This window comes from Acanthochromis polyacanthus, chromosome 15, assembly GCF_021347895.1.
Source record: "Acanthochromis polyacanthus isolate Apoly-LR-REF ecotype Palm Island chromosome 15, KAUST_Apoly_ChrSc, whole genome shotgun sequence".
Taxonomy (NCBI): domain Eukaryota; kingdom Metazoa; phylum Chordata; class Actinopteri; family Pomacentridae; genus Acanthochromis; species Acanthochromis polyacanthus.
In genome coordinates, this window is record NC_067127.1 from 38,275,111 (window position 1) to 38,301,716 (window position 26,606).

Below are 26,606 nucleotides of genomic sequence, written 5' to 3' on the forward strand. Positions count from 1 at the left end.
AAGAACAGCAGCTTCCATAAGAACCAACAGAACCGCAAGAGCTCAGAACATTAACACCAATGAACCCGACCCACAGGCAGACTGCGCCCCCTACAGGTTCATTAAACTCCACATTTATCTGCTCTGACGTTCTAAAGGTTCTGTCAGAGTTCCGCTGGTTGTGTATGGACTCAGACTTGTCCAGGTACTGGATCGGTCTGGTTGGTTCTGTTTCTGGAACGCTCTGACTCTGGAACATGTAGAACCCTGTCAGACTAAACAAAGGTTCTGCATCAGCTGGTGTTTGGATCCAATCAACACCTGCAGCTGAGTGGCTCGGCTCCGCCTCCCCAGAGGAGGGAGGTTCTACTGGAGTAAAAACAGCCAAGCGATGTCAGACAGAACATTCAGGAGCTCCAGGCAGAGAAGGTAAGAACCGTTCTGTGTCTGTGTTCTGAGCAGAACCTTTAGATATCTGCAGCTGATGGTGTTCTGTGTTTGTGAAACAGAAGCTTCAGTTATTTTAAGGAGACGTTTGTAGGACTTATAAATCATCAGGAGAACAGGAGAACAGGAACTATTTCAGAAACTAACTGAAGCTCAGAGTCACGATCAATCAATCACAGGATCCAAGAAAAACAGATGGAGCAAAAATAAAAAATAGATAAATAAATAAATTGCACTAAATATGAACAATAAAAAAAATCAAGGAAATAAATGCAAATAAACCAAAAACTATATATATATATATATATATATATATATATTTATTTATATATATATATATATAAAGGCAATTTTTTGAAAACAAACAATGCCAAAAAATATAAACATTGATAAAAATAAATGTCAAATAAAATAAAATTATAAAATAAAAGACCAACAACCTACAATAATAAAAAATAAACAAAACCGAGAACAGGCAAAACATTTAAAATAAAATCAAAAATTGGAATAAAATCACATTTTTAAGAAGAAAAAAGCAAAAAATTCATCAAACATGTAACGGAAATAGCTAATAAACAAATAAAGTTAATAAAAATAATGAAATAAACGTAAAGTGTGAAAGTAGAAAAGCTGTGAAGTCCGTGCTCCCAGGAGAACGTCTAGCAGAAATTCTGAGGATTCATCAGATCCTCCTGGACACGTTCTTTCAGTGTTCTGCTCAAACATCCTCCCACCCAGAGCATTATGGGAGTTCAGCAGCAGAGGTCACCATGACAACGACTCCTGAGGAGGTTCATGACCTCCGGCCAGAACCCAGAGTTCCTTCTTAGTATTTAAAGAACCTCTGAAAGAGTTCTTCTGCAGCCTCTCTGTGACGAACAGTTTATGGTTCCACTCTGACCTCCTGCTGGACGTTCTGCTGTGTTGTTCTGACCTCGGTTCCCTCGTCACACATCCCACCTGCGTCCATGGCAACCAGCCTCTTCCTCTGTTGCCATGGCAGCAGCTGCTACCTGCAGGGGAGGGTTTGTTCTCCTGGAACAGAAGTGAGAACCTTTTTATTCATCACCTGCAAGTGCAAACCACTGTTCTCAACAGAACCTTAGGAAGAACATTCTGTAAAAACAGGAGACAAAATCAAAACATCCAAAATTATTATTATTATTATTATTATTATTATTATTATTATATACTATAATATATAAAATTATAAACTATAATATTATTATTATTATATACTTATTATATATTATTATTATATACTCCTCCGTGTTCTACTCCATGTTCTCCTCCGTGTTCTCCTACGTGTTCTACTCCATGTTTGCCTCCATCCAGAACATCTAGAACAAACAGAACAGAACCTCTAGAACATGTAGAACATCCAGAACAGAACCTCTAGAACATGTAGAACATCTAGAACATGTAAATCATCCAGAACAGAACATCCAGAACATGTAGAACATCCAGAACAGAACCTCTAGAACATGCAGACCCTCCAGAAGCTGCCCCCCAGCAGCTGGACGGTGAGCAGATCTGCAGCCCGGTGGAGCTGCAGCGTTAAATCGACCACCTGTCGCTTCCTCTCAGACAAACACTCGCCTCATTCTTGTGTTTGTGCAGAAACTGAAGCGTGTGCGCTCTGGTATGTCAGACACACGGATCGGATCAGGCATGTCACGTCCTGTCCGCCTACGTCGCTGTAATCTCTGGAAAAATGATCCTGCCTTGTTTCCTGGCAGCCCAGAGACCGGGCAGAGAGTCCGACCGACAGAGACCAGGAGGAAGTCCAGAGCTCCGGCAGGTAAGACCGGTCACATGACCTCCGCTCCAGCTGCTCCAGCTGCTCCGGTCCGTTTACGGCCTTCAGTCTGTTACTCACGACTTCAGCTGCATCCGCTGAACTCTGACTGCAGATATTCTGCTGCTCGGTGCCCTGAGGGAACATCTAGTGAGGAACCAATCCACAACACTACTGTAAACAGAGAGGAATATACTGAAAACCGAGAGAAAACTAATGAAAACAGACAAAAAAGTACTGACAACAGAGAGAAAACTACTGGAGACAGAGAGAAAACTACTGAAACCAGACAAAAAACTACTGGAAACAGAGGGGAAACTGTTGAAAATTGAAAGAACAATAACAAAAACGACACAAAACCCACCACAAAATGGACGGAGAGCTGTGGAAAAGATTTTAAACTGATTTGCTGTAAATGCATCACAGTGAAAATGTTGCAATGAATACATCGCAGTGAATGCATTGCAGTGAAGACGTCGCAGTGAAGACGGCACAGTGAAAATGTCGCAGTGAAGAAATCGCAGTAAATGCGCCGCAGTGAGGATATGGCAGTAAATGTGTCGCCGTAAATGTGTCGCCGTAAATGCGTAGCAGGGAAGACGTCACAGTAAATGTGTCGCAGTAAATGCATCGCAGCGAAGACGTCGCAGTGAAAACGTCGCAGTAAATGTGTCGCAGTGAAGACGTCGCAGTGAAAACGTCGCAGTAAATGCATCGCAGTGAAGACGTCGCAGTGAAGACGTCGCAGTAAATGCGTCGCAGTGAAGACGTCGCAGTGAAGACGTCGCAGTGAAGACGTCGCAGTAAATGCGTCGCAGTGAAGACGTCGCAGTGAAGACGTCGCAGTGAAGACGTCGCAGTGAAGACGTCGCAGTAAATGCGTCGCAGTAAATGCATCGCAGCGAAGACGTCGCAGTGAAGACGTCGCAGTAAATGCATCGCAGCGAAGACGTCGCAGTGAAGATGTCGCAGTAAATGCATCGCAGCGAAGACGTCGCAGTGAAGACGTCGCAGTAAATGTGTCACAGTAAATGCATCGCAGCGAAGACGTCGCAGTGAAGACGTCGCAGTAAATGCGTCGCAGTTGGTGCTGTGTCTCAAGTGTCAGAGTTGATCTAAGTGCAGCTTCTTGTGTTTCAGGTCGTTGTTCTGCTGCAGCCGACATGTCGCCGCTCAGAACTGCAGTGGTCCTTCTGCTGAGCCTCAGCATCTCTACCTGCACAGGTGAAGGTAGGTCACATGATCACTCTTCACCAACCACAGTTCAGCCTGCTAACAGCTGAGTCATGCTCCAGCAGCTGAGTCATCGTTTAACCTGCTTCTGTTTCAAACTGATTAAATATGAAGGTTTTAATGTTTGAACACAAAGAGATGAAACTCTGCATCAGAATAAACATTCCTAAACATTCCTAATCAATAACAACAATCAATAATCAATAACAACAATCTCATCTCAGTGTTGTTATAAACAGCTGATCAGAAATGTAAAAAGTTAAAAAGTGACAGTTTTTGACAGCTTTTCTCTCCAATCAGCTTGTGTTTCCTCCATTTTCAACCAATCAGAGATCAGCAAACTCAGCTGATCAAACATCTGATTAAGGATCAATGAAGTAACCATGACGACAGCTGATGATGTAACTGCAGATAAATAATTAATCTGTTAATGAAACTCCTGAGACTGTAAAGAAGAATCAAAAAGAACTGAACTGAAATAAACAAACATTAGAATGAGATAATTACAGTTAAACTATCATAATGTTCCTCTAACGTTAGAGGAACCAGTTTATCTACGGTTCCTCTGACAGAACCGTCTCAGTTAAACTGTCTGGTGGTTCTTGTAGGCCGCTGGATGCTGGCTGTGGACTGAGCGTGCTCAGAGCGCTGCTATTGTTGTCTAATCCGGGCCAGCTGTCAGGTATCTCCGTTGTCTCAGATGACTCTCAGCTCCTCCCAGCTGTTCTGTTATCTGAGACAGCGTTTGTTTTCCGACTCTGAGGTTCTCCTGTTTGTTCTGCAGCAGATTCAGTCTTCAGGTTTCTGCTGCCTTCAGGTCTCAGCTGTCAGGAAGCGTGTCTGGTTGGATGTTGGCTCTGACCTCTGACCTCTGGCATGATGTCAGAGCTTCAAAAGGTTTGTTCCTCAGGGTTCCTCTGAAAACAACTGATCGGTTCTGAGTCTTTAGTAGAGCTGAGACCAAATGAAGCCATTACCATGACGAGATAACAGCTATCTTCTTCAACCCTCTGAGCCCCATCAGGATCTCCACCAGGTTCTCCACCTAGTTCTCCACTTCGCTGTGGTTCCTTTTCAATCTGAATAGAAGTCAACATGATGAAGGAGAGACTCAGAGATGTCTCCTCAGGAAAGAGACTTTTCTTTAATTATTATTTTATACAAACATAAATCCAGGAACCACCATGTCTCTTCAGATATTTCAGCTGTGAACTGATGTTGTCTCCTCATCAGGGACGGCTGGTATAAATGGGCTAACAGGGCTAAGCCCTCCCAGGTCAACACAAAAAGATGAGAAAATTATTTTTTAAAGAACTTACAACAGATTGTTTTAAGTTTAGGTGAAAACAAAGGTAGCAGCAGCACCAATCAGTCAAAAGAAAAACATAGAATATCTCTAAATGGGCTGATTTTTTACAGCCCCAGCAGATACAGTCCGCTTTCATTCATTTTGTTCTTGAAAGTGATTGACAGGTGTCATGTCCCGCCCCCTGATTTACTGATCATTTGGGCTAACTTCAGTCAGCCCACAGGCCTTTGATGCAGCGAGAAAAGGTTAAGCTATGGCGGGCGTTAGCATGAACGAGGATGATTATTTGCTTTCATGTCCATTTTCCTCAATGTCTTTGGAGGAAAAGCTGGAAGTTAAGAGACTGGGATCACATCGGCCGTCGATGTGAGCTTCTTTTCAAATAAGGTAGGCCCATGCTGACCTGTTAAAGGACTGTGACACCTTGTTTTTGCTGAGGTCATCTGTTGTACTGAAGGCGTGTTTTGCACTACATGTCACCAAACAGTTGTAATAAGACCGTTGCAGCAGGTTGTCTGTGGGCAGTCGTTGTAGTTGGAACACATTTTGTAGTGGTGTGTGTGTGTGTGTGTGAGTGAGAGAGAGTGTTGATGTAGAGCACTAAAAAAGTATAGTGGACCTGTAATTGATGTAACTGTGTGTATCATAGGTGATGTTGCTTTTGCAGCTGTGTTAACCATTTAATCGGTATTATGCATTTGTTAGCCCACCCAACAAATTTCACCACCAGCCGCCACTGCTCCTCATACTTCTGAGGAGATTCTCAGTCATCCAGGTCCTGGTGATGGTAGGAGCTCCAGGAGAAACCAGCTGGAGGTTCTGGATGTTTCTTTAAAGTTTCTAGAAATGTCTTCCACAACCTCCAGTTGGTTTCTCCTGAAGCTCCTAAGATGTCCTCATGCTGTTTTCTATCTCCAGATGTTTCCTCTCTACTCTGCTCCTCATCTGTAGATGTTCCTCCATACTGGATGGATCTCCAACCCGCTCCTCTGTTCTCTGTTTCTGCTGCATTTATTTTATTCTCTGAGGAAACACTGCCTGCAGTTCAACCATGAGGAGCGGCATGGCTCAGTGGGTAGAGTGGCCGTCTTGTAACTGGAAGGTTGCTGCCTTCGATCCGTCGTGCTCATGTCAAGGTGTCCCTGAGCCAGACACCGAACCCCTAATTGCGCCTGATGGGCTGTGGTTAGCGCCTTGCATGGCAGCTTCCACCATCAGTGTGTGAATGGGTGAAGGCAAGGCAAGACAAATGTATTTATATAGCACATTTCAACAACGAGGCGATTCAAAGTGCTTTACAAGGACATTAAGAACAGAGGATGACAATTATTAAAAGAAAAACAAAAGAAAACATTTATGAAATCATTAAAAAGGTCAGAACAGTAAAAAGATCAAAAACAGAAGTCAGAAAACAAGGGCAATTATTAAAAGAAAAACAGAACAGTAAAAAGTTTTAAAACAAGAGTCGGAAAACTAGGGCTGTTTAAAATAACTGTCATAAAATAAGAGTTAAAATAACTTAAAATAGTTTAATCAAAAGCAGCTGAGAACAGGTACGTCTTCAGAATGGATTTAAATGTGCTGAGAGTTTCAGCTGATCTACAGTTTTCTGGGAGTTTGTTCCATATATATGGGGCATAGAAGCTGAATGCAGCTTCTCCGTGTTTGGTTTATACTCTAGGAACAACTAGAAGATCTGATCCAGATGACCTGAGTGGTCTGGGTGGTTCATACTGAGTCAGGAGGTCTCTGATGTATTTTGGTCCTAGACCATTTAAAGCTTTGTAGACCAGCAGCAGGACTCTAAAATCTGCCCTCTGAGTGACAGGAAGCCAGTGTAAGGACTTTAAAACTGGAGTGATATGATCTCTTTTCTTGGTTTTAGTGAGGACTCGAGTAGCAGAGTTTTGAATCTGCTGCAGTTGTTTGAGTGTTTTTTTAGGTAGACCTGTAAAGATGCTGTTACAGTAATCAAGCCTACTGAAAATAAATGCATGGACGAGCTTTTCCAGGTCCTGCTGAGACATCAGCCCTTTAATTCTTCAGATATTTTTGAAGTGATAGTAAGCCGACTTTGTAACTGCTTTAATGTGTTTTCCAAAACTGAGTTCTGAGTCCAACACCACACCCAGATTTCTGGGTGCCTGGTCTGGACGCTAGAAAGCAAATCTCGTTCCGAAATCGCGCGAGAGCTCGCACCAAAACACCGGTTTTGGCGTGAGCTATTGTGCGATTTCGGAACGAGATTTGCTTTCTAGTGTCCTGAGATTTGGATGCAGGCCACAACAAGTAGCGATCACCAGGTAATGTGGAGGTTTTCGTTCACTTCTCATCTCTAGTATGTTGTGGGACACTCACTGAGACTATCTGAGCCGGTCAGTGTGGGGAAAAAAGCACGTTAGGGCGGACTTTGACACGGGGGGGCAGCTGCCCCATACTTTTCGCTAGCCAAGCTGCTAAGCTGCCTGCCTGACTAAATACTGGAGCTATGTCGAAAATTCATTTCTCCATCACTCACATGTATGAAATTACATATGGAAACAGACCCCAGGTTGAAAAAACCGAAGTTCCCCTTTAAGTAGCACAACTCGAGATGAGGACTTCAGTTGAAGGGTTACGTACTCAAACGAGGAGAAATGTTCAAAGGATAACTGCTGATATTGAAAAGATTCTTTGAATAAAATTGCAACAGCGCCCCCTCTCTTGTGCACCCTGGCCTCACTGATAAAACTGAAGTTGGGAGGGGTCGACTCGATGAGAACAGCTGTACTGTTATTTGGGTCTAACCAAGTTTCAGTTAAAAACATGAAATCATGATTGTGCTCAATAATAAAATCATTAATTAAAAATGTCTTCCCTGCTAAAGATCTAATGTTTAATAGAGCCATCTTTAATGTTTTTAAGGAGTTTTGCCTGCCATGTGAGCGGAAGTTGTTTGCGGTTCACAAATAATATGTACTATATTCAAAAGCTTTTTCTTTCTGTGTCTTCACATAGCCACCTTTCTTTTTCTGTTGCCTACTACGACAGAAATACTGGTTACCTGATTCCCATAAGGCCCCGGCTTTTCCTGGTTGATGACATTAATATCAGCTTTGAAGCCTGGACCTGGCACATATCAGACATCAGAAACATCTGAATTTTCAAAGACAAGACTAGTTGGCAAGCATATGGGATTGGTTGTTGCTAGAGGTACGGAGCCGTACCCGTAGCCTGTGGACTACGGATACGGCACTTGCCATTTGCCAATCAGATAGGCGAGATCTGGTCACGTGACTCCCGGTAGACGCTAACTGTACGGACCCGTAGCATCGGTACTACAGGTACAGACCCTAAACCTGACCCTAACACTAACCCTAACCTTAACCTTTGCTTACCTTTCAACAGTTTGCAGTGGTTAGCAGCTTCTTGACTCCCGAGACTCGCGTACGGGTCCGTATCTGTCTGGCAAATGGAAAGTGCCGTACCCATAGCCTGTGGTCTACCCGTATCCGTAGACACTACCTATGGGATTTTGGCGCGGTGTCAGTTTTGTTCCAGCATTAACACGCCTTTTCATGTCATCTGTGAAATCCAGATGAGTAGGGGAAGGAGAGAGACTGGCTGGGGAGGGTAAGGAGTTAGGGGAGGTTTCCTCTTGCTGTGGGGGTGAAGATGGACAGTGGTCTGTTGGATGAGGGGCAGGAGACGATGACGTAGTTGAGGCCTCTCTGGGTCCCTTGTTGTTCTTGATCTGTTGGATGAGGGGCAGGTGGCGGTGATGTAGTTGAGGCCTCTCTGGGTCCCTTGTTGTCCTTGATCTGATGGATGAGGGGCAGGAGACGATGATGTAGTTGAGGCCTCTCTCTGAGTCCCTTGTTGTTCTTGATCTGTTGGATGAGGGGCAGGTGGCGGTGATGTAGTTGAGGCCTCTCTGGGTCCCTTGTTGTCCTTGGTCTGTTGGATGAGGGGCAGGAGGTGGTGATGCAGTTGAGGCCTCTTCCTGGGTTCCTTGTTGTCTTTGATCTGTTGGATGAGGGGCAGGAGGTGGTGACATAGTTGGGGCCTCTTCCTGGGTTCCTTGTTGCCCTTGGTCAGTCCTTATCTCCAGCAGCAACAGTTCTTCTCCAGCGTGCTGTGCAATCTGTTGTTTTGGATGTCCTTGGCTTTTATCTCTGACTGTGGCTGGTGTCTGATGCACGGAGTAGAAAATGTTTGAGCACAGTAGCAGCAGTCCTGATCTGTTAAGGAAAATTCCATTTGCCTTAAAGAGGTGTCTGCGTTCCCAAAAGATGTTGAAATTGTCAATAAAGTTTATTGATTGAGCAGCACATGTAGCTTTGAGCCATCTGTTTAGCAGCATCAGCCTGCTAAATTTCTCATCTCCTCTCCGGACTGTAGGTAGTGGACCGCTCACATAAACAACAGGTTTCAGACCTCTGACTCTGTTCAGCAGATCCATGAAGTCCTGTTTCAGCACTTCTGACTGCTGCTTCTCTACGTCGAGGGCTCCCGTATGTATGACAAGGGATTTAGCTGTGGGATGCTCAGCAGTGATCCTCATAATTTTCTTCAAAATGTTAGACACCGTATCATTGTTAAAGCACAACACTTTGGTGCTTTTTTTTGCTATAAAAGTGCTTTAAATCATTCATAGCTCTGTCACCCACTATCAGAGTTTGAGGCCCAGTAGTAAGCTCTTTCCTCAACCTTTCTGGCTCAGCAGTTAGCTCATTCTGCAGCCTTTTAGTGCCATACCTTAGTCTTCTTTCAGGAGATGAACTCTTTTGGGGGGTGTCAGAATCTTGTTGCAGTACAGCAAACCTGTTCTCCAACTGAACCTCTGTTTCTTGGTTTTGTTTACTCTTATTCCTGGTTGTAGCCACTGTCCAGGGGCCTGTTTCACGAAGCAGGTTTAGTGAAAACTCTGAGTTTCTTAACCCTGAAATGAGGGAAACTCAGAGTTTTCTGTTTCATGAAGCGAGGTAACTTAACCCTGAGACAGAGGGGTAACTCAAGCCTGTTTCACAAAGAGGGGTAACTTCAACTCTCGGTCAGTTACCGCAGTAACAGACTCTATGACTCTAACCTGGTCACCAGCAGGTTTATCTGAGAAAACCTCCAGTTTCTCTCCGTCTCCGCCCTCTTTCAACCACACGCTGTTTCATTTCCTCATTCATTCAGTCAGTAAGCGAGCGAGTTTTGGCGTAGAACAGCTTTTATTAACGATCCAGTGGATAAAGGAGCAGCATTACTGCACAGATAATTAAATATTCGTCGGTAGATTGTTATCAGACCGAGCATAAATGTTCTCGCATTTCCGGACAATTATCGGTTTGAGCGGTACCGTTTCGTATTCGTTTTAAGTCCATAATCTACATAAACAACCTAATCCGTCCTTACATTTACATTACCAACCAGTCATGCTCTCACATCCAGCAGATATTGTGTGTTGCGCTGCGGTTCTTTGCAAATGGAAGTTTTTATATGATGTCAGAGATGCAGAGTAAGGCAACTGTATGGAGGACAGTCAGAAAAGTTTTCCTGGCTCTGAAATGACTTTTACTCATCATTGTGGACATAAACCTGTCAGAACATCAAGGAGGATCCACAGGATTACAGGTGAATGATGTAGAGATCTGTTAAATTCATTTTAAATCATATTCTGTTAATGACATTGTGCTGCAGCCTCAGACTGGGATTCGTCATTTTAATTTCTTTCAGGATTTCCCAGTGTGATTGGCTGCATAGATGCACACACATCCCCATCACAGCTCCCTCACATCATGAACAGGAAGTCCATTCACAGCATAAATGTGCTGGTAGGCTACAGGTAGACTGACTACTGTTTCTAAATGTTAAAGACTGCATCATAGTTCAACATCTGTCATTCTCTGCACTGTCCAGATCAGATGTGATGCTGCATACATCATTTCTAATGTGGAGGCCACGTGGTCTGGGTCTGTTCATGACTCCAGGATTTATGGAGAGTCTAACCTGAGCAACAGACTGCAGCGTGGTCAGCAGCATAAAGATTTTCACAATAGAATTCTCTTGTCTCCCTCCTTTAATATGCTCTGATGTATCCACTATACATTACAGGAGAGTTTGATGGCCTTCTGCTGGGTGACAGGGGTTACCATGACAACCCAGGCTGATGACCTCATACCCTGACCCTGAACCAGGCCCCCAACAGAACTTCAACCGGACTCACTGCAGGACCAGAGCCCGGGTGGAGATGACCATAGGCCTGCTGAAAGCCCGTTTCCAGAGCCTACGTCTCCTCAGGGTGACCCCTGAGAGGGCCTGTGATATTACTGTGGCATGTGTTGTTCTTCATAATATTACCACTATTAGAGGAGAGCAACACCCTGCCCTACAAACTGAAGACCCAGATGATGAGCCCATCCACCTGCAGCTATCCAGGACAGCAGAGCAGTCAGAGACACCGTATGCAAGAATCACTTTAGAGTTTAAGTCTCCATCATCACCACCACAGCAAATAAAGACATGAGACACATTTCATTTGCTCTTCTTTATTTCCTACAAATAAACAGATAGTTCAGTTCATGTTCCAGTAGTTAACATAATTCACCTGTGACCATCACCACCTCTAACTTGTGCTCCAGTATTTCAATTTCCAGATCTGCCCTCCTAATCTGTTTTTTGGATTTTTCTCAGCAAATGCAGTTTGTAAATCTGTTTTACTGATAACTGGGAATACATAGAGGACATTCAATGATACAGTTGCACATGAATTCCACAGAATGAAGCTCTGGTGTTTCCTGAACATCCATCTCACTGTGTCAGTCTGTGCAGTGGAAGCTGAGGAACCATCCTGCTGCTGTCCAGCCATGCTCTGTTAAAAAGATGAGAATGTGCAATACTTCAGTGTAGGCTAAATGTCACACTCTATATTCCACCCAAAATGTGAATGAGAAGAGAACTATCAGTAACATCCTCTGTATGCCTTTCTGGATCCCCCTCTGTAAAGGCAGCAGACACAGTTTCATCCTCTTCATCCTAGATCAGTGACATGTTTCAGTAAACTTAAACTACCATTTGGAGAAATCTTTGGAGTGTTGCCTACTTACAGTTACAAGGTGTATATATATATATATATATATAATATATATATATATATATATATATATATATACATATATATATATATTTACAGGCATCTGCTTTCTTTCTGTTGGCTGAGCAGAAGTCTATGTTAGTTTAAATAGGCTTAATTATTTAACAGGACATGATATGGATGCAGACATTTAGACTATGTGTGGATAAAACAACTGCACAGTCAAACAGCCACTTAATATTTAGGCTACTTTACAATGTAAAACATGATCAACATGAAGTACCTCCATGAGATAATGCCGAGGTCTGACCTGTTTGAACAATGTTTTTATATTTCATCTTAAGCTGCTGCCCTGCAGGATTTCCCCTAAATGAAATAACTTAATATTCTACCATTCAGACAGTTATTCCCTGTAATATTATTACGATTACAAAGGACTACATTTAAACTTACGCATTGATCCGGGCTGTTCTCCACGCCGTCTCTCTCTCTTTTGCAGCTGCAGCGGTGTTGCACTTCTTTCTAAAAACGTGTTCAAACTCGCCATATGAGCGCGTTAAAAACTTCCAGTTCAAAAACGCAGCCTTTCACTTCCCCGTTTCCATGGTGACTCGTCGAATCGGGGTTCCATTGATGCTGTCTTTTCAGAGTTGCGGTGCACGCGCGTAACTCCGGGTCAAACTACTCCGAGTTAATTAAACCAACTCATATCAGCCGTTGTGAAACCGAAAATTCAGAGTTTTCTATCTCAGAGTAGATCAACTCAGAGTTGTGGAAGAAACTCAGAGTTTGTAAAACCTGCTTCATGAAATAGGCCCCAGGGCTCTTTACTTCTCTGTATTGGTGTGGAGGAGATATTGCTGCGGGATGGCAGAGCCGGCCAACCAGTTTCATCACTAATCTCTGTGTGTTGGATTTTGCCTGTAGCCTGTCTTTCCATATCAGCTGTATTCATACCTGAGGTCTGCTTTGGCTTTGCTCCAAGCAAGTTCCAGCGAGTATTGCTGGCTGATATGCGGCTGTTTCGACAGGCCTCCTCGTCCTTGGCGGTGGTGCTAATTAGCTGTCTGTTAGGCTTCTCTTGCCCACTGCTTTGAATCACTGGTAGAGTGGTCTCGTTTCCATAATGTCCATTAACCTCCATATTCACTTCCAATCGGTGCATTTTCATTTCCAAAACTGTTATCTTCTGGAGGAGTTTGTGATAATTATTCATGGAAACAGGAGGCATCTTGCTGCTAGTTAGCACTTGCTAGTATCTCGGAATGACAGGGCTGCCCAGACACAAGTGATCGGAGGCCGCCTCGTCCTCCTGCAGAAAAGCGCTCACAAACCTCGACTCCTGTTTGTAATACACGTCAGTCTGGGTTCACTGTGAGATTCTTGTTGCTTCTCAAGAGAGAAGCAATGTTGAATAAAGTGCGAGCTGTGTAGTTAGCTGTGTATTAGCCTGTATTAGCAGAGATAGAGACGGAGAGAGGAAAAATGTGACATATCATGTAAAGCACTTTGGGTACCTTGCAGGTATAGTAAAGCGCTATATAAATACCAACCTGAAACTCTCTGAGTGGCTTTGGTCTCAGCTGAGGAGGTCTGCAGTAAAAGTTTTCTTTGTGTAGAATCCTGAGACGAGAGCATTAAAGTGACTTTCATGATTTTCAGATCTGGGTTTTCCTGAACATCATGTGATGCGTTCAAAGACTGTTGGAAATCTGCTGATTCTTTCAGTTCCTGCTGTCTGATGAACTGATTGATTTTAGGATCTTTAAACGGGTTCAGAGGTTAAACTGATGCTCAAGTGGGACTGATTGATTAGCATGTGGAGTGAAGGTAGGAGCACATTAAGCACCTGAGGCTCCGCCCACCTGACACACCTGGCCGTCTGACTGAACAGAACTTTATTCACCACATTCTTCAGGTCACAACAAAACAAAGTTCATCAATAAACAGTTTCAGGATCAAACCGATCAACAAGAGATCAAACTGCGAGTAAGTCCTCACCTGAGACACACCTGACCATCTGCTGTTATTGCAGGAGGAGACTGCAGCTGTGACATCAGCAACAGCCACTGTGATGAGTTTGGAGTCTGCAGGTGAGACAATCAACCAACCAATCAATGAACAGCTGCATGTAAAATGATTCAACCTCCTGATGACATTGTCTAAATGAGCAACATTCCAGCTGCAAGCGGCTGAATCGGAGAGCAGTTAGTTTATTGGACATTCAACCAAAGAAAAACATCAAGATTTAATTCAGAATCCATCCACAATGTAAACTTTTTACTAAAAGCAGGTTTCAGAAATATCCTCCCCTTATGAGGCTGTATCTTCAGGTCCTGTGAGGCCGTATCTTCACGTCCTGTGAGGCCGTATCTTCAGGTCCTATGAGGCCGTATCTTCAGGTCCTATGAGGCCGTATCTTTACGTCCTGTGAGGCCGTATCTTCAGGTCCTATGAGGCCGTATCTTCAGGTCCTATGAGGCCGTATCTTCACGTCCTGTGAGGCTGTATCTTCACATCCTATGAGGCTGTATCTTCAGGTCCTATGAGGCCGTATCTTCAGCTCCTGTGAGGCTGTATCTTCACATCCTATGAGGCTGTATCTTCAGGTCCTATGAGGCCGTATCTTCATGTCCTGTGAGGCTGTATCTTCAGGTCCTATGAGGCTGTATCTTCACGTCCTGTGAGGCTGTATCTTCAGGTCCTATGAGGCCGTATCTTTACGTCCTGTGAGGCCGTATCTTCAGCTCCTGTGAGGCTGTATCTTCACATCCTATGAGGCTGTATCTTCAGGTCCTATGAGGCCGTATCTTCAGGTCTATGAGGCTGTATCTTCATTTCCTATGAGGCCGTATCTTCAGGTCCTATGAGGCTGTATCTTCATGTCCTATGAGGCTGTATCTTCAGGTCTATGAGGCTGTATCTTCAGGTCCTATGAGGCCGTATCTTCACGTCCTGTGAGGCCGTATCTTCAAGTCCTATGAGGCTGTATCTTTACGTCCTGTGAGGCTGTATCTTCAGGTCCTGTGAGGCCGTATCTTCAGGTCCTATGAGGCCGTATCTTCACGTCCTGTGAGGCTGTATCTTCAGGTCCTATGAGGCCGGATCTTTACGTCCTGTGAGGCCGTATCTTCAGGTCTATGAGGCTGTATCTTCATTTCCTATGAGGCCGTATCTTCAGGTCCTATGAGGCTGTATCTTCAGCTCCTGTGAGGCTGTATCTTCACATCCTATGAGGCTGTATCTTCAGGTCCTATGAGGCCGTATCTTCATGTCCTGTGAGGCTGTATCTTCAGGTCTATGAGGCTGTATCTTCATTTCCTATGAGGCCGTATCTTCAGGTCTATGAGGCTGTATCTTCATTTCCTATGAGGCCGTATCTTCAGGTCCTATGAGGCTGTATCTTCATGTCCTGTGAGGCTGTATCTTCAGGTCTATGGGCTGTATCTTCATTTCCTATGTGGCTTTATCTTCAGGTCCTATGAGGCTGTATCTTATGCTTATCTTATCCTATGCTGACGACACTCAGCTTTTCCTCTCTTTTCCACCTGACGACACAACAGTTTCAGCTCAGATATCAGCATGTCTGGCTGATATCTCCACATGGATGAAGGAACGGCACCTTCAGCTGAATCTGTCTAAGACTGAACTCATGGTCTTTCCAGCTTGTCCATCTGTTCAGCCTCAGATCAGTGTTCAACTTCACTCGAGCCTACTTGTGCCCACAAACTCAGCCAGAAACCTGGGTGTCATGATTGATGACCAGCTGACCTTTAAGGTTCACGTGGCCTCAGTTTCTCGATCTTGTCATTATGCCCTCTACAACATCAGGAAGATCAGACACTTCCTGACCCAACAGGCCACACAACTTCTGATTCAGGCTCTTGTGATGTCACGCATTGGCTACTGCAACTCTCTTCTGGCAGGTCTCCCTGCATGTACAGTCAAACCTCTACAGATGATCGTCTGGTCTTCAACCAGCCCAAAAGAGCTCATGTCACTCCCCTGTTCATCTCCCTTCACTGGCTTCCAGGTGCAGCCAGAATCAAATTCAAAACTCTCCTCCTGGCTTACAAAACATTTACAAGAACGGCCTCAGCCTAGCTGGATTCCCTGATCCAGGTCTACTCCCCTTCACGCCCACTTCACTCTGCATGTGAGAGACGCCTGGTGCTTCCAGCCCAACACGGCTCGAAATCTCTAGCCAGACTCTTCTCCTCTGTTGTTCCCAAATGGTGGAACAATCTACCAAACTCTGTGCGTTCTGCTGAGTCCCTTTCTATTTTAAGAGACAATTGAAGACTCAATTGTTCAGAGAACACCGAGGCACTTAATCCGACTCCACCTTAGGGGTAGAATAAGTCAGGTGGTCCAAAACCCAGCACTTATTTGGCGCTGACAAAGTTGAAAAAAAAAGGGGGGGGGGGGGGGGTAGCAATTCTTCTGCAACTTGATGGCAACACCTTTGACCAATCGGACTTGAAGCACTTTTGCACTTACTACAGGTTTTTCCTTATGTCTGAATTCTTGCTTGTGTTGTATGTTGCTTTGGATAAAAGCGTCTGCTAAATGAAATTGTAGAATTGTAGAATTGTCGGTCCTGTGAGGCTGTATCTTCAGGTCCTATGAGGCTGTATCTTCAGGTCCTGTGAGGCCGTATCTTCAGCTCCTATGAGGCCGTATCTTCAAGTCTATGAGGCTGTATCTTCGGTAGCTTTTAGCTCCAATGACCTGCTGTAGACGGAGGTATCGTCTCTGGCAGCTCCTTGGGAATTTTACTCCATTCCTCATGGGCGATGGTCTCCAGCTCAGCGATGTTCTCAGGTCTACGTACTGCAGCAGCTTTCTTTAGATCCACCACAGGTTCTTCATTGGGTTTCAGTCTGGAGGTAGTGATGTCCACTCTAGATCCTTCCAGTCTTTCTTCTCTAACCAGTCTTTGTTGGTTCTGATGTGTGTTTGGGGTCGTTGTCTTGCTGGAACGTCCAATTACGCCCAAGCTTCAACTTCTTCAGGGACAGAGGGACGTTCTTGTCCAGAACATCCTGGTACTTCCTGAATCCATGGTGCCTTCAACACGTTGGAGATTCCTGGTTCCATCAGAAGCAGAACACCCCCACAGCATCCCAGATCCACCACCATGCTTCACAGCAGGCAGGGTGGTCTTCTCCTCGTAGGCCTCGTTCTTCCTCCCAGACGTTCCTCTGATCCATAGGACCAAAGAGCTCTAGTTTGGTCTCATCATCCATAGAACCATCTCCCAGAACTTCTGTGGCTTTGATAGGTTGGTTCTAGCAGACTGGAGGCCATTGTTCTTGTGGTGTGTCTTCAGAAGCGCTGTCCGTCTAGGAGATCTGACATAAAGTCCTTCAGCATGGAGTGTGTCCACAGAAACATCAGTTCCTCTTCCAGCCAGATCTTACTGCAGGTCCTTGGCAGTAAGCCGAGAGTTCTGGTCCATCCGTCTCCAGGAATCTTGATGTCTCCGACAGCTTCTTTTTTTCCATCACGACCCTGTAGTGTAGCCACAGTACTGGTGGATTTGAACATACCAATGATGCTTCCAACAGTGTCTCTGGGAGCATTCTAGAGCTTGGAGATCTTCTTGGACCCATTTCCTTTCTGGTGCAAAGCAGCTATCTCCTCTGTAAACTTCAGGACATCTCTCTGGTCTGAACCATGGTGCTGCTAGAGGACAAAGTGTCCCCATTTTATAGATGTCAGTATTCCTCAGTGTTCAGCATGTGTCCCCATTGGATTCTCCTCCAGATGTAGACATCCAGGTGGATGGATTAGATTTGGACTGCAGGTATCTGGATTCACCAGCATTGGTTATAGGAGGACCATCATTCTGAAATCTGCTGGATGTCTTCTTCAAACTTACCTGTTTATAATGAATTCACCTATTGGAGGAATTTTAACTCTGTCTTCTTGTCTCCTTCATGTCTTCATGTCTCTTTTATGTCTCCTCCATGTCTTCATGTCTCCTTCATGTCTTCATGTCTCCTTTATGTCTCCTCTGTGGCTTCATGTCTCCTTTATGTTTCCTCCATGTCTTCATGTCTCCTCCATGTCTTCATGTCTCTTTTATGTCTCCTCTGTGGCTTCATGTCTCCTCCATGTCTTCATGTCTCCTTTATGTCTCCTCTATGTCTTCATGTCTCCTTTATGTTTCCTCCATGTCTTCATGTCTCCTCCATGTCTTCATGTCTCTTTTATGTCTCCTCTGTGGCTTCATGTCTCCTCCATGTCTTCATGTCTCCTTTATGTCTCCTCTATGTCTTCATGTCTCCTTTATGTTTCCTCCATGTCTCCATGTCTCTTCCATGTCTTCATATCTCCTTTATGTCTACTCCATGTCTTCAAGTCTCCTTCATGTCTCCATGTCTCTTCCATGTCTTCATGTCTCCTTTATGTCTCCTCCATGTCTTCATGTCTCCTTTATGTCTCCTCTGTGGCTTCATGTCTCTTCCATGTCTTCATGTCTCCTTTATGTCTCCTCCATGTCTTCACGTCTCCTTCATGTCTTCATGTCTCTTCCATGTCTTCATATCTCCTTTATGTCTCCTCTGTGGCTTCATGTCTCTTCCATGTCTTCATGTCTCCTTTATGTCTCCTCCATGTCTTCATGTCTCCTTTATGTCTCCTCTGTGGCTTCATGTCTCTTCCATGTCTTCATGTCTCCTCCATCTCTTCACGTCTCCTTCATGTCTTCATGTCTCTTCCATGTTTTCATGCCTCCTTTATGTCTCCTCTATGTCTTCATGTCTCCTCCATGTGTTCATGTCTCCTCCATGTGTTCATGTCTCCTCCATGTCTTCATGTTTCCTTCATGTCTTCATGTCTCCTATATGTCTCCTCCATGTCTTCATGTTTCCTTCATGTCTTCATGTCTCCTATATGTCTCCTCCATGTCTTCATGTTTCCTTCATGTCTTCATGTCTCCTTCATGTCTTCATGTCTACTTTATGTCTCCTCCATGCCTTCATGTCTCCTTTATGTTTCTTCCATGTCTTCATGTCTCCTTTATGTCTCCTCCATGTCTTCATGTTTCCTTCATGTCTTCATGTCTCCTTCATGTCTTCATGTCTCCTCCATGCCTTCATGTCTCCTTCATGTCTCCATGTCTTCTTTATGTCTCCTTCATGTCTTCATGTCTCCTCCATGCCTTCATGTCTCCTTTGTCTTCTCCATGTCTTCATGTCTCCTTTATGTCTCCTCCATGTCTTCATGTCTCCTCCATCTCTTCACGTCTCCTTCATGTCTTCATGTCTCTTCGATGTTTTCATGTCTCCTTTATGTCTCCTCTATGTCTTCATGTCTCCTCCATGTGTTCATGTCTCTTCCATGTCTTCATGTCTCCTTTGTCTCCTCCATGTCTTCATGTTTCCTTCATGTCTTCATGTCTCCTATATGTCTCCTCCATGTCTTCATGTCTCCTCCATGCCTTCATGTCTCCTTTATGTCTCCTCCATGTCTTCATGTCTCCTTCATGCCTTCATGTCTCCTTCATGTCTTCATGTCTCCTCCATGCCTTCATGTCTCCTTTATGTCTCCTCCATGTCTTCACGTCTCCTTCATGTCTTCATGTCTCTTCCATGTCTTCATGTCTCCTTTATGTCTCCTCTGTGGCTTCATGTCTCTTCCATGTCTTCATGTCTCCTTTATGTCTCCTCCATGTCTTCATGTCTCCTTCATGTCTTCATGTCTCCTCCATGCCTTCATGTCTCCTTTGTCTTCTCCATGTCTTCATGTCTCCTTTATGTCTCCTCCATGTCTTCATGTCTCCTCCATCTCTTCACGTCTCCTTCATGTCTTCATGTCTCTTCGATGTTTTCATGTCTCCTTTATGTCTCCTCTATGTCTTCATGTCTCCTCCATGTGTTCATGTCTCTTCCATGTCTTCATGTCTCCTTTGTCTCCTCCATGTCTTCATGTTTCCTTCATGTCTTCATGTCTCCTATATGTCTCCTCCATGTCTTCATGTCTCCTCCATGCCTTCATGTCTCCTTTATGTCTCCTCCATGTCTTCATGTCTCCTTCATGCCTTCATGTCTCCTTCATGTCTTCATGTCTCCTCCATGCCTTCATGTCTCCTTTATGTCTCCTCCATGTCTTCATGTCTCCTTCATGTCTTCATGTCTCCTCCATGCCTTCATGTCTCCTTTATGTCTCCTCCATGTCTTCATGTCTCCTTCATGTCTTCATGTCTCCTCCATGCCTTCATGTCTCCTCCATGTCTTCATGTCTCCTTTGTCTTCTCCATGTCTTCATGTCTCCTTTATGTCTCCTCCATGTCTTCATGTTTCCTTCATGTCTTCATGTCTCCTTCATGTCTTCATGTCACCTTTATGTCTCCTTCATGTCTCCATGTCTTCTTTATGTCTCTTCCATGTCTTCATGTCTCCTTCATGTCTTCACGTCTCCTTTATGTCTCCTACATGTCTTCATGTCTCCTTCATGTCTTCATGTCTCCTTTATGTCTCCTCCATGTGTTCATGTCTCTTCCATGTGTTCATGTCTCCTCCATGTCTTCATGTTTCCTTCATGTCTTCATGTCTCCTATATGTCTCCTCCATGTCTTCATGTTTCCTTCATGTCTTCATGTCTCCTATATGTCTCCTCCATGTCTTCATGTTTCCTTCATGTCTTCATGTCTCCTTCATGTCTTCATGTCTACTTTATGTCTCCTCCATGCCTTCATGTCTCCTTTATGTCTCTTCCATGTCTTCATGTCTCCTTTATGTCTCCTCCATGTCTTCATGTTTCCTTCATGTCTTCATGTCTCCTTCATGTCTTCATGTCTCCTCCATGCCTTCATGTCTCCTTTATGTCTCCTCCATGTCTTCATGTCTCCTTCATGTCTTCATGTCTCCTCCATGCCTTCATGTCTCCTTTGTCTTCTCCATGTCTTCATGTCTCCTTTATGTCTCCTCCATGTCTTCATGTCTCCTCCATCTCTTCACGTCTCCTTCATGTCTTCATGTCTCTTCGATGTTTTCATGTCTCCTTTATGTCTCCTCTATGTCTTCATGTCTCCTCCATGTGTTCATGTCTCTTCCATGTCTTCATGTCTCCTTTGTCTCCTCCATGTCTTCATGTTTCCTTCATGTCTTCATGTCTCCTATATGTCTCCTCCATGTCTTCATGTCTCCTCCATGCCTTCATGTCTCCTTTATGTCTCCTCCATGTCTTCATGTCTCCTTCATGCCTTCATGTCTCCTTCATGTCTTCATGTCTCCTCCATGCCTTCATGTCTCCTTTATGTCTCCTCCATGTCTTCACGTCTCCTTCATGTCTTCATGTCTCTTCCATGTCTTCATGTCTCCTTTATGTCTCCTCTGTGGCTTCATGTCTCTTCCATGTCTTCATGTCTCCTTTATGTCTCCTCCATGTCTTCATGTCTCCTTCATGTCTTCATGTCTCCTCCATGCCTTCATGTCTCCTTTGTCTTCTCCATGTCTTCATGTCTCCTTTATGTCTCCTCCATGTCTTCATGTCTCCTCCATCTCTTCACGTCTCCTTCATGTCTTCATGTCTCTTCGATGTTTTCATGTCTCCTTTATGTCTCCTCTATGTCTTCATGTCTCCTCCATGTGTTCATGTCTCTTCCATGTCTTCATGTCTCCTTTGTCTCCTCCATGTCTTCATGTTTCCTTCATGTCTTCATGTCTCCTATATGTCTCCTCCATGTCTTCATGTCTCCTCCATGCCTTCATGTCTCCTTTATGTCTCCTCCATGTCTTCATGTCTCCTTCATGCCTTCATGTCTCCTTCATGTCTTCATGTCTCCTCCATGCCTTCATGTCTCCTTTATGTCTCCTCCATGTCTTCATGTCTCCTTCATGTCTTCATGTCTCCTCCATGCCTTCATGTCTCCTTTATGTCTCCTCCATGTCTTCATGTCTCCTTCATGTCTTCATGTCTCCTCCATGCCTTCATGTCTCCTCCATGTCTTCATGTCTCCTTTGTCTTCTCCATGTCTTCATGTCTCCTTTATGTCTCCTCCATGTCTTCATGTTTCCTTCATGTCTTCATGTCTCCTTCATGTCTTCATGTCACCTTTATGTCTCCTTCATGTCTCCATGTCTTCTTTATGTCTCCTTCATGTCTTCATGTCTCCTCCATGCCTTCATGTCTCCTTTGTCTTCTCCATGTCTTCATGTCTCCTTTATGTCTCCTCCATGTCTTCATGTCTCCTCCATCTCTTCACGTCTCCTTCATGTCTTCATGTCTCTTCGATGTTTTCATGTCTCCTTTATGTCTCCTCTATGTCTTCATGTCTCCTCCATGTGTTCATGTCTCTTCCATGTCTTCATGTCTCCTTTGTCTCCTCCATGTCTTCATGTTTCCTTCATGTCTTCATGTCTCCTATATGTCTCCTCCATGTCTTCATGTCTCCTCCATGCCTTCATGTCTCCTTTATGTCTCCTCCATGTCTTCATGTCTCCTTCATGCCTTCATGTCTCCTTCATGTCTTCATGTCTCCTCCATGCCTTCATGTCTCCTTTATGTCTCCTCCATGTCTTCACGTCTCCTTCATGTCTTCATGTCTCTTCCATGTCTTCATGTCTCCTTTATGTCTCCTCTGTGGCTTCATGTCTCTTCCATGTCTTCATGTCTCCTTTATGTCTCCTCCATGTCTTCATGTCTCCTTCATGTCTTCATGTCTCCTCCATGCCTTCATGTCTCCTTTGTCTTCTCCATGTCTTCATGTCTCCTTTATGTCTCCTCCATGTCTTCATGTCTCCTCCATCTCTTCACGTCTCCTTCATGTCTTCATGTCTCTTCGATGTTTTCATGTCTCCTTTATGTCTCCTCTATGTCTTCATGTCTCCTCCATGTGTTCATGTCTCTTCCATGTCTTCATGTCTCCTTTGTCTCCTCCATGTCTTCATGTTTCCTTCATGTCTTCATGTCTCCTATATGTCTCCTCCATGTCTTCATGTCTCCTCCATGCCTTCATGTCTCCTTTATGTCTCCTCCATGTCTTCATGTCTCCTTCATGCCTTCATGTCTCCTTCATGTCTTCATGTCTCCTCCATGCCTTCATGTCTCCTTTATGTCTCCTCCATGTCTTCATGTCTCCTTCATGTCTTCATGTCTCCTCCATGCCTTCATGTCTCCTTTATGTCTCCTCCATGTCTTCATGTCTCCTTCATGTCTTCATGTCTCCTCCATGCCTTCATGTCTCCTCCATGTCTTCATGTCTCCTTTATGTCTCCTACATGTCTTCATGTCTCCTTCATGTCTTCATGTCTCCTTTATGTCTCCTCCATGTGTTCATGTCTCCTCCATGTGTTCATGTCTCCTTGTCTCTTTGTGTCCAGGTGTGACCCCGGCTGGGATGGAGAGCGTTGCGACCGCTGTGTTCCAATGCCGGGTTGTGTCCACGGTTCCTGCGACCAGCCATGGCAGTGTGTGTGCATGTCGGGGTGGGCGGGGCGGTTCTGTGATAAAGGTGAGACATCGCCTGAAGCTTCACGCTCTGATTGGTCGAGTCCTGAAGTGAAACCTGAAACCAACGTTGTGTTGTTCAGATCTGAGCGTCTGCTCGCGGTTGCAGCCATGTCGCAACGGCGCCACCTGTGTGATGGAGGACAGCGGAGACTTCACCTGTCTGTGTCCTGAAGGTTTCCATGGTCCAACCTGCCAGAGGAGGGCGGGGCCTTGTTACCTGAACAGGTGAGATCAGGAAAAGTCCTGCTCTTCTCTTTGATTTCCCACTAAGTTCCAGATTGTACAGCTTTATTATTTTTCAGACTGTTTAATCTGTGGCTGCCTGCAAACTTAGCTACAAGCCGTTAGCGTAGCATTAGCCTCTGTGGAAGCAACTGATTGATCGAGATGTTTCTGCTTCTAATTTAGTATAAACATGTTATGGTGCTACAGATAGTGTTAGCCACAGGCTAAGAGGCACAGCTAACCTCTCAGTATTAGCATTAGCTTAGCACCATCAGGTGAGTTATTCAGGTGTTTAATAGCAGTTCACCCTAACCAACTGCTAGCTGGAGCTGCTAGCTACAGTCTGCTAATGTGTAAACAACAGCTGTGATTGGCTGCTGCTGTGATATGTAACCAATCAGAGAAGGCCGTGGGTGGGGCTGAGTGACAGCAGACAGAGACAAAAGAGAACCTTCTATTTATTTAGTAATAATCGATCAATCCCTAATCTAGTTCTATGTTGTATGTTCTTCCTATGTTTTATGTTCTATGTTCTATGTTCTTCCTATGTTGCATGTTTTTTATATGTTGTATGTTCTATCTATCTTGTATTTTCTTCCCATGTTGCATGTGTTTTATATGTTGTATGTTCTTCCTATGTTGTATGTTCTTCCTGCTGCATGTTCTTATATGCTGTATGTTCTTCCGATGTTGTATGTTCCTTCCTACAGGTCTCCGTGTAAACATGGCGGTCAGTGTGAGGATGCAGACGGCTTTGCGTCAGAGCTGACGTGTCGCTGTCTCGCCGGCTTCACGGGTCGGCGCTGTGAGGTCAACGTGGACGACTGTGCAATGAAGCCATGTGCTAACGGCGCCACCTGCCTGGACGGCGTGAACCATTTCTCCTGCGTGTGCCCAGCCGGGTTCAGCGGACGTTTCTGCTCTGTGAACCTGGACGACTGCGCCAGCCGGCCGTGTCTGAACGCCGGCCGCTGCCTGGACGGCGCCGGAGGCTACCGCTGCGTCTGCCGGCCTGGTTTCAGCGGCACTGCCTGCGAGACGCCGTGGAGAAGCCGCGAGAGCTGGACCACGCTGGGATGGGACGGAGGCGGGACGAGGAGCGCCGCCACCACGAGCGGCAGTAATGGCAGTCGTCATGGCGACAGGCTGCTGAAGGTGACGGTGAATGAGCGCGGCGGCGGCAGCGGCGGCGGCCTGTCGGAGGTGCGGCTCATCGTCCTGCTGGTGCTGGCGGCCGCCACGCTGGGTGCCGTGGCGCTGACCGCCGCCCTCGTGCTGCAGGGTCACTGCAGGAACTGTGGCCACGCCCCCTGTTGGTCATCACTGATATCATCACGGCGCATCAGGCAGCGAGCACAGGAACGTCACATCAGCTTCCTGAATGCAGCAGAACCGGAGAAGAAGAAACTCAACGTGGTTTAGACCAACCAGCACCTGAACTGTGACATCATCACAGTGACATCACAGACTTATTACTTATAATGCCTTTCAGCTCAGAGGACTGTGCAGCTGAAACTTCATTAATGAATAACAGATCAGTAAACTTCAATAACCTCCTGATAATGCGTTTAAAGAGCTTCAGATTTAACTTTACAACATCAGAACCTCAAACTGAAATCATGTCAGACATTTAAAAGAACCTGATTGGTCTGTGTCAACAGCTAGACACGCCCCCCTGATGACATCACAGCAGTTCCAACTGTTCAGACTGTTTTTGGTTCCAAATTTTCATTGTTTCTTTTTTTTACAGTCAATAATAAAATAGAGAATATTATATATAAAAGAATATAATAAAAAGCATTAAAATTGAAGTAATGTCACTAAAACTACAATATTAAAACATTTCAAAAAATAAGATCAAGAGTTTAGGAACTGTTAGGATAAAAACATTTTGAAAAATCAAATAAGCTTTTTTTTAAAGTAGTGGAGTCATTTAAAAATATTGAAAAATTATAAAATGCAACAAATCACAAGTAAAAAATTAAATGAAATATTAAAAAGTCAAAACGTTAAACTAAAACACAAAATGAAAAATAAAATGTATAAGAAAACATTTAAAAAATATGTTTTTTTAAAAGACTTGTCATTTTATCATTTAAAAACAATAAAACCTGTTTTTCCTTTGATGGAACTTGAATTAAACCTCCAGTAGATGTTTGTGCCATTTCTGTAAATACGATGATTATTTATTGTGTCGTGTAAATAAAAATATAAAACTGTCAGACTTCTTCTTCACCTTAAATAAAACCAGAAGCTGCAGTCATTGGCTGCAGATCATGTGACCAGTGAAGGACCAATCGGAGCCTCCATTCTTACAAAGCTGTAAACACTTTTATTATTGTGACATCAGAGCAGCAGAACCAATCAACAGAGCCGAAGGTACATTCATCAGAAATACCTGTGAGGTCACCTGGTGCCACATCAAATCGTGCTGCGCAGTGATTGGCTGCGAGTTGTCAGGTGGGAGGTAAAGACAGACATTCAACCAATCAGTGACAGGCAGCGGGTGTTTACGGAGGGGGTCACATCTCAGTCTCAGCCAATAAGCTCTCACCAAGACCTGATGTCAGCAAGACCGTCGGGTGGGCGGAGTCTGTGGGTCAGAGGTGACATCATCAAATCAGCTACAGGTCGACGCCCTCCAAGGAACTAAATGTTGATTGAACCCCCAGAACCCAAAACCTGCATCTGAAGGAAACGAGCTTTAAAAAGAAGCAACATCACACATTTCTGAGCCTGAAAACAGTCCAGACGTCCTGATGCTCCTGAACGCATCATGTAGGACGTTTCTTCAAAACAACGAACCAAATCTGAGCTAAAAATCCTGAAACCTCATCAAAGTCACTTCATTCGACACGTCTGAGCATCAGCTGGAACCGGGTTGGCAGACTAAAACAGAGGAGCAGGTAGTAGGAGATCCATCCAGCATGGAGGAAGCTCTACAGATGATGAGCAGAGTAGAGAGGAGAAAAACATCTACAGATGATGGTGAGCTGGTAGGAGCTTCAGGAGAAACCAATTGGAAGTTCAAAAAGATGTTTCTAGAAATGTTTTCCAGAACCTCCAGTTGGTTTCTCCTGGAACTTCAACCATCA

General features: G+C 44.6%; 3 protein-coding genes and 1 long non-coding RNA gene across 9 annotated transcripts in view; 2 read left to right on the forward strand and 2 right to left on the reverse strand.

The window, feature by feature from the left end:
* lrrc73 (leucine rich repeat containing 73) overlaps positions 1-26,606 on the reverse strand; it is a 46,238-nt gene that overhangs the window by 10,912 nt on the left and 8,720 nt on the right. The window contains exons 6-7 of one of the 5 annotated variants that reach the window (XR_007947345.1): positions 12,280-12,624; positions 11,266-11,604 (exon numbers count right to left, since the gene is read on the reverse strand). The exons of 2 other annotated variants lie outside the window; for them this stretch is intronic. Coding sequence is in view for 1 of the 3 variants with exons in the window: in XM_051960358.1 (XP_051816318.1) it covers positions 26,034-26,104 (71 nt within the window). In the remaining 2 variants the exon portion in view is untranslated. Of the gene's footprint in view, positions 1-11,265; positions 12,625-25,820; positions 26,105-26,606 lie in introns of those variants that run through there. 2 more of the 5 variants (XM_051960361.1, XM_051960358.1) reach the window with 2 other exon arrangements.
* Positions 845-3,434, reverse strand: LOC127537618 (uncharacterized). The gene is made up of 2 exons (XM_051960357.1): positions 1,690-3,434; positions 845-1,461 (listed from the first exon to the last, which is right to left on the reverse strand). The coding sequence occupies exon 1, from the start codon at positions 3,432-3,434 to the stop codon at positions 2,310-2,312; it is 1,125 nt and encodes a 374-aa protein (XP_051816317.1). The 3' UTR covers positions 845-1,461; positions 1,690-2,309.
* dlk2 (delta-like 2 homolog (Drosophila)) lies at positions 3,368-25,733 on the forward strand. Its single transcript, XM_022215725.2, has 5 exons — positions 3,368-3,454; positions 13,862-13,919; positions 23,157-23,287; positions 23,367-23,511; positions 24,222-25,733. Exons 1-5 carry the CDS (start codon positions 3,388-3,390, stop codon positions 24,931-24,933), a joined length of 1,113 nt encoding a protein of 370 aa, XP_022071417.2. The 5' UTR covers positions 3,368-3,387; the 3' UTR covers positions 24,934-25,733.
* LOC127537621 (uncharacterized) lies at positions 14,116-15,123 on the forward strand. 2 transcript variants are annotated; one of them, XR_007947349.1, is made up of 4 exons: positions 14,116-14,205; positions 14,275-14,435; positions 14,482-14,642; positions 15,031-15,123. It is a non-coding gene; the product is annotated as an uncharacterized LOC127537621 (long non-coding RNA). The 2 variants fall into 2 exon arrangements; XR_007947348.1 differs by having other exon boundaries at positions 14,183-14,297; positions 14,528-14,642.

Bases quoted from the DNA above. Each gene is read 5' to 3' on its own strand.
- dlk2 (XM_022215725.2), top strand. From the start codon at position 3,388: ATGTCGCCGCTCAGAACTGCAGTGGTCCTTCTGCTGAGCCTCAGCATC. The intron at 3,455-13,861 runs GTAGGTCACATG...CTGTTATTGCAG, and splicing joins CTCTACCTGCACAGGTGAAG to GAGGAGACTGCAGCTGTGAC. The intron at 23,512-24,221 runs GTGAGATCAGGA...TCCTTCCTACAG, and splicing joins GGGCCTTGTTACCTGAACAG to GTCTCCGTGTAAACATGGCG.
- LOC127537618 (XM_051960357.1), bottom strand. From the start codon at position 3,434: ATGCTGAGGCTCAGCAGAAGGACCACTGCAGTTCTGAGCGGCGACATG.